The sequence below is a fragment of the Phyllostomus discolor genome, chromosome 6, assembly GCF_004126475.2.
Source record: "Phyllostomus discolor isolate MPI-MPIP mPhyDis1 chromosome 6, mPhyDis1.pri.v3, whole genome shotgun sequence".
In the NCBI taxonomy this organism is placed as follows: domain Eukaryota; kingdom Metazoa; phylum Chordata; class Mammalia; order Chiroptera; family Phyllostomidae; genus Phyllostomus; species Phyllostomus discolor.
The window spans coordinates 158,094,600-158,102,342 of record NC_040908.2 but is presented as its reverse complement, the minus strand read 5'-3'; the positions used below and the strand labels follow the sequence as shown (position 1 = coordinate 158,102,342).

Below are 7,743 nucleotides of genomic sequence, written 5' to 3'. Positions count from 1 at the left end.
ACATTAAATTGGAAATATTTCAGAGAGTCTGTTTACTTAAAGAGAATGTGCATTGTTGAGCTCTTTTTCTAACTGCTGACAAATAGAAAGAACCAGCAGTGTAACTGCCAAGACACTCGGATGATTTGCCCTCCATTTGCATTTCCTTCCTCCACAAACAGGGATTTCCAGATCTGAGTGATGAGCATTGAGAACTGCACCATGTTGACAGACTTCATACTCTTAGGACTCTCTGGCAGGTGGGATGTGCAGCAGGGGCTCTTTGTGCTCTTCCTGCTGGTTTATAGCATCACTGTGATTGCCAACCTGGGGATGATCCTGCTAATCAGCATGGACCCCCAACTCCACACGCCCATGTATTATTTCCTGAGCAATTTGTCTTTCTGTGATGTCTGCTACTCCACCTCTGTCTCCCCCAAGATGCTGGCAGATTTCTTATCTCAGCAAAAGAAGATTGCATATAACTTATGCGTGGTGCAGATGTTCTGTTTTGGTGTTTTTGCAGATGTGGACTGTGTCATGTTGTCTGTCATGGCGTATGACCGTTATGTAGCCATTTGTAATCCACTTCTGTATACTGTTACCATGTCCAGGAGAGTGTGCATCCAGCTCATGGCCACTGCCTACACTGCAGGTTTTATGGATATGACCATCTTTACCTATTGCTTAACTCAATTGTCATTCTGCAAGTCCAATATCATCAATCATTTTTTCTGTGATGTGCCACCCTTACTAGCCCTCTCCACCTCAGACACAACCACCATTGAAATAGCAATGACCATTGCCTGTAGTTGTATTGTGGGGTCCAGCCTCATCACTGTCCTCCTTTCCTACAGCTACATCATCACTACCATCCTTCGCATGAAGTCAGCCACAGGCAGACGCAAAGCCTTCTCTACCTGTGCCTCCCATTTAACTTCTGTAGCTATATTTTATGGGACACTCTTTTTCATGTATTTCCGACCTAGTTCCAGTAACTCCACGGACACTGACAAAGTGGTCTCTGTTTTCTATGCAGTTGTCATTCCCATGTTAAACCCACTGATCTACAGTTTGAGGAATAAGGATGTGAAAGGTGCCCTGAAAAAAGCAGTTGGCATTAAATCAAGTACTGGGTGAAAGTGTGTTCAGTCACAAAGGTTTTATTTGCAGATGTTGACAGCTAAAGTTTATGGACATTGGCACAGTTTTCTGTAGTCTCACAAATACAATTCTGGATATTTCCTTACCCACCTTTGTGCCTAAACTGAATTTGAAGAATTAGTCATCATGAATCTTTATCTCTTTGAACCAAAGGAAAGAAGTAATAGGTTAACTCTACTGTTTTGCAAAGAGGATCTTGGTGTACTACTCTCCTCTCTTCATGAGTGTATATACCCCAGAGTGATATGGGCATAGTACCATCTTCCTCCATGTTTAAAGTTCCAGTTTTTCAAGCAATGGTTTTAATAAATTTGCTGAGGTAGAAGGGAGTTTTAATAGTTTAAGTTAGCTTTCATTTTCTTCTTCCTCTCTACTCATAACATCCTATAAATTTCCCATTATAACACTTAGAAGTAATAACTAGTAAATGAATGACTAAGAATAAGTTAAATTTCTTCTGCTTTAGATCAGAGTTCCATAAATTCAAGGCTCTTGTCTGTCTTGTTCACCAGTATTTCTACTTTGTCATTTACAATGCTCATTTTCAGGATGCCATTCATAAACATTGATTGAATGAATGAAGGTGTTTCCCCTGAAGGACAATGTAAAAAGCAACCTTTGTGAATGGAAAAGAAAATAGCTTTGTTTTCTTTTATCTAGCATGTTCATTTTACTCAGAATTCACCTCTACTTCTTCTTTGCCCAAGGCTGAGTAAGTACCAGGGACACAGATCATGTCATGAAGACAACTTCTCAGATCCTCTATTTCTGATCATTCTACCCCAGGGGGTCAGCAGGATCAGCAGCTCTACATTTATATGGCACATCATAGCCTTCACATCAGACTCTGGATGTGTCCTCTTGCCCTCACTCTGGGGAACAGATACATGCCCTTGCCAACTCTACAGAAACTGTATGAACAATGCTTGGGTGTCTAGGACCTTGACCTTCTCTGATAGTCACTATCTTCTCAATGTATAAAGTGTGCTTAATGTATGTTACTTTATCTCCCTTTACAACATGTTCACACATTATACTGATTAGCATTTTTAAAAACATGGAATTCCAAATTGATATAGTTTAAGTTAAAGAGTTATTAAGAAAAATTTAAGTTTGATGGAGAAAAAACAACCAAGTAGTACTTACATTACTATTCCAGTTGCAATGCCTTAAATTGGTTCTCTTTCAATCTGTGAAATTAACTGAAACCTTAGTCTAAACACAATTTAATAGTGCTCACTTCTTAGTGGTTTGATGTTCAGTAATGCTAAGATCTATTTTAACACCTTAAGGTGATTGTACTTGGTATTTACATTATTATTGAATAACTATTAATACTGTTATAAAAACATTATACAATCTCAGGTTCTCAGAATATTCATTTAATTTTAAGGTTGTCTTTTTATAAAAAATACCTGGAGGCTCTCTCTTTTTCATGAAAGACAGACAAATAGACTGCAGAAGACTTCTCATTTAGGTCCTTTTCTCTTTATATGCATGCACACACCCCTCCCTTTAACATATAAAGTGTGCTTCATGTACGTTCTTCAAATACCATAAGAATGAAACAACACACTTCTCACCTCTGGATAAATGTCCCATTCTTAAGTCACAGAAAACTATCTCCTTTAAGCATTGTACTCATATCATGCTGTTAGTATATCACCATCTCCTATATGACATTGTGAGTGTTCTTAGCTCAAGGACTGAGCATTCCATGTGTATTATCCAAAGCATCTGAATGGTATCAGTGACACAACATGACAAAATAGACAAATATATGCAAAAATGAAATACTTGATAACATTGTATATCTTCTTAGATGTCACTAAAACAACAAGTCTCAGAATATACGGCTTGGCAATACATATTTCATCATTCTCCAGAAAGTACATACACGGCCGTGGATGCTAAAGTGATGGATCTGTAAAGACCTACATGTGACTCACACTCTAAGTAAAGAGCATTCATAGTTGAACATTCTTCAGATTTGTCTGTCTCACATATCTCTGCTCCAGTTTCCACTGGAAATATACTATGAGCAACAGTATAGTAGAATATATTGTATCTTTCAAAGCATTATCCAACAACATATATTTTATAAAAGACCATACTCTTAGGATGGGTGAAAGTGGATGAGTGTATAAGGGTGATAAATAGTAATGAAAAAATACAATGAAAATGAACTATTAAAAATATCCTCATACAAATGAACTACATTAGCAGAATCAGCTTTTAATGGCTGTTAATTTCTATACTCTGTTGAATATCTACCAGTTTAACAAAAGAAAAAAAATTCAAAACACACATTTACTGAGTCATTATTCATATAAATTGTATGCTAAGGACTCTGAGAATGTAGAAAAACATATCTATACCCATACAGATTAAATAGATACAGTGATAGATTTCAAATGTGTGTATATATATATATATATATATATATATGTAAAAAAAATTGTGAACCAGGGGAATTCAATGTTATACAATTAAAGAAGAGAAGTAGGGTAGAATACTACCCCACAAAATGACACTTTGGCATACTGATTCCTTTGAAATTCAGTTACTCAAGAAAGCTGCTGTATTGTCATACATTGGAGGCAACATGTGTCCCTTGGTTCACACATCCTTTGCATTTACTCTGAAGCACTGTGATAAAAAAATGTTGTGAATCATTTTGTCTATAATCCCCTCCCCTGGATAAGCTAGCCTGCACAGACACATCATTTACTGAGTGGCATCTCTCCACATAGGGCAACTAGTGGACATGGTTTCATCACATCATCATCTCCTAATTTTTCACGCTTTTCTCAGTCTTAAATCCACTTTATTACTGGGAGGGGGAAAACATTCTCTTTATGGCTGTCTCACCTGACTTCTGTGTCCACCCGTAAGGAGAGTCCTCTCCTAGTTTTAGTAAATTTGTCTCAGTTCCACACCAAGGTCATCCTTGTGCTGAGTTGTTGATGTACACCTTGACAAACAAATGCGTAAATGACACCACTAAGAAAGCCTCAGGTGTGAAGGTGGATTTCTTGTGAGATACCACTTTCCAAGATGCATCTAGTTCCCTACTCACAAGCTCTAAGAGACAACCCACAACAGCCTTACCAGGACATACACAAAGTCTCTCACAAGAATTTCACCAAGCACTCGTTTTTCACATAGTCCAATGCAGTTTATAGCCCCAAACTATAAGAAAACATTTAAAATTCATAAAATTGCTGCTTAAAGTCAATTTGGCAATGGATTATAGCTGGTTGTCTTAAAAGATATAGTATATACCTCAGAAAAGTGTGTAGATGTGCATGTGTGTGAGATCATGTGTAGATTATCCATTGACCTAGGGAGATCATTGGATGAGGGAAGAAGTTAGATTCCCTTGATTCATATGCCAGCTCTGTGCCCAGATACTGAGTGGCACTTTGAATAAATTATTTAATTTTTCTATGCCTCAGTTAACTCTCTGTGAAATGGGGAGAATATAGTACCTGTCATTGATTATTACACAATTAACTAACTGAAGGTCGAGAAGAGTACCTAAGCCGTTCAATGCACTTCATCAATGTTCATCATATATATAGTCTATGACCCAAATAACAATCTTAGAATTACCCTCAAGGGAAACCAATGAATATGTTCTTTCAAACACAGGTACAAAATATTCACCACTGATTATTTACAACAGTATAAAAGAGAAAACAACTCAGTTTTTCTCAATACTTTATATCAGGAGTTGACAAACTTTTCCTTAAAGCAACAAGTAGTACATTTTTTAAAGATTTGTAGGCTGTAAAATTTTTCCACAACCACTGAGATTTACTTTTGTTTCATAAAAGAAAACATCAATGATATACAAAGAAATGGTGCATCCCAGCTTCAATTAAGCTTTATGTGCTATAGTTTGCTGACCCATGGTGCATGTTTGGCACATTATTTCATGATGACTTTCTACATTGGAAAACTACACAGCAATAAAAATGGATGAACTGCTTCCACATAAAACAGCACAGAGAAATTTTACAAACATAGAGTTGAGTGAAATAAGCCAGACAGAGATGTATAAAAAATTATATGACTTGATTACTGTATACCTCAGAAACATACAAACTGATCTAGTATGCTTGACATCAGCTTGTGATGGGTATGGGGAGAATTTCTGAAATGCTAGTGATGTCCTTTTTCTTTTGGCCTGTTTCTGGGTGCACACACCAATATATTTTTTCTCGGCCACCTCTCTTTCAGTGACCTCCACTACACAACAGTAACTGGACCCAGAATGCTGGTAGGTTTATTTGCCAAGAAGTCAATTCCCTTCTGTGGCTGCTCTCTGAAATTCTTCATCTTTTGCACCTTTGCAGAATCTGAGTGTCTAAAGCTGGCAGTGATGGCCCTTGATGGACAAAAGACCAGTAGCATCCACTTCCTCTTTACATTCACCATGTCCAGTGGAGTGTGCACCATGCTCATGGCTTGGGAGCACATGATGGGAATTATAGATACTTCAATAAATACAATGTTAATATGCTGCTTATGTTCCTGTGGGTCAAATGAGATTAACCATTTCCTCTGTGATGGCCCACCTCAGCTATATTGATGAGATTCTCAGGTGAATGAGTTGGTGATATTCACAATTTTGGGCTTCATTAGGATGAAGGATGTTTTGTGCCAATTGTTATATATCCTAGCACTAATGAAGAGCGACTGTGCTGAGGGGAAGTTCTAACCTTATTCCAGCTGCACCTTGTACTTAACTGTGGTGGTAATTTCCCAGGGGACTCGATCTTCATGTATTTTGGGCCAAGTTGTTCCTACTTCACAGATCAAACCAAAACGAGCTCATGGTTTTATCCCCTTGTGATGTCCATGATAAACCATCAGACTTATGACGTACAGACCAAGAATGTGAAGAGGGCCTGGAACAACTTAGAAATAAAAAATGGCTCCTTTGAAAAATTATGTACTGGGATATAGAGGTGTGTGTGTGTGTGTACACGCATATTTATGTATATATAATCTCCCAAAGTTACATATATTACGTTGCAAAAAGTTGAACTGTTTTTGATTCATTTCAGATGAACCAGTAACTATTTATACTGTGTTTCACCCACAGTAAAATGTGTCATTTTTTACATACCCCATGCTCTCTTTTATGTCTGGAATGTATACGTGGTACTCTCTATTTGTACAAATGCTGTGGAATTCTACTTACCAATTTCTATTGCATTGATCTTTTATTGGTACATTAATTTAATTTTTTAAAACTTACTGACAGTTTCCAAAGTGTCTGTTGCACTTCTATGTGATTTTACTCCACAGCAACTCCTGCACACTTTGCAATGATGAAGCTTATCATCTGCTGGAAGTTACAAATTTTGATAAATGATCATTTGAATTACTTATAATAAACTAAAATTATGCCATAAAGAAAAAAGCCTAGGCACTATATATCCAAAGCATATTGATCAAATAGAAAGAAGAATAAATGTGCTTCTCATATGAACACAGTTATCTGCAAACAAAAAGATAAGTGGGAATTAACTGAGAGCTTTGAGTAGTTAGAGAAGCATTCTAGGCTGATGGATCAGCTAGTAGAGAGGCCTTGAGTTGGACAACACTATCTCATTTCTCTGGGATTTAAGAGCTTAGCCACCAGTGTGGCTAAGGTATGAAAAGCAAAGGGGGCTGGCCTCATGCGTCAATCCCTGTGCTGCAATTCACAATTCATTGGCTTCCTCCAGGGGCTGTCCTTCCGTCCTTCACTCTTTATACTGCTCCATACACCATCATGTGTCTTAGGACATTGTGGAATCTATGACTCTCTTTCTTAGTCATTGTCATCAAGGTGGGATTTCAAGCACTCTGAGATTCAGGACTGTGCTTTCTAATTCTTTATCCAAGCTCTAGCACAGCACCTGAAAGAAAGGTACTAAACATGTTCACTGATATTGAATGTTTGTACATCTAAGGCTGAAAAAATTCCCTGACAGCCTAGTATGTTCCTTCAGTTCACTTTTTGTTGCTTCTATGCAAGAGCATAAAGTGGTTGTGGATGTTAAAATAAGGGAATGTTAAAGACATACAGATAAATCCTTTGAAAAATAAATAAACCAAACAGCATTTACCAAGATATTTGACAATTTCACAAGCCTCTGCTCTACTTTGTTGATGATCAAAGCACTGGAAGTGGCTTGTTTAGCAAACTGGGACAAGGACATGAATTTGAAGGATCACACAAGAAGCAAGGGCAATCTTAACTATTTACACAAACCAGAAGTCATTCACTTTCTTGATGCCCTTACAAAATGCCTTTGAGTGAAAATGCTAGGGGACTAAAGAGTTGGAAAATTTTATTTTAAGGCAAATAGTTATAATCCTAGTAAGTAATGCATATGTTAAAGCTATTGTTTCAGAAACTACAGATAGATAAGGCCCATCCTGGTTCCTGGGAGGGACAGCCAACCTCCTGGGGCACTGCCCAAGACCACCACCCAGGGGACAAATAGAGGCATCTGCACCATTGTGTTCCAGGGGGGAACAGACAACCACCCACCCCTGTGAGCAGCTAACTGCCTCACAAGAATGCTAACATTTCTTTCA

At 37.7% G+C, this 7,743-nt stretch overlaps 1 protein-coding gene across 1 annotated transcript; it reads left to right on the top strand.

Moving 5' to 3' along the window:
• LOC114499045 (olfactory receptor 1052-like) lies at positions 1-1,261 on the top strand. The gene has a single exon (XM_028515004.2). The coding sequence runs from the start codon at positions 181-183 to the stop codon at positions 1,117-1,119; it is 939 nt and encodes a 312-aa protein (XP_028370805.1). The 5' UTR covers positions 1-180; the 3' UTR covers positions 1,120-1,261.
• Positions 1,262-7,743: the final 6,482 nt, after the last annotated feature.

Excerpts from the sequence above, each read along its gene's own strand:
- LOC114499045 (XM_028515004.2), top strand. The coding sequence starts at position 181 with ATGAGCATTGAGAACTGCACCATGTTGACAGACTTCATACTCTTAGGA.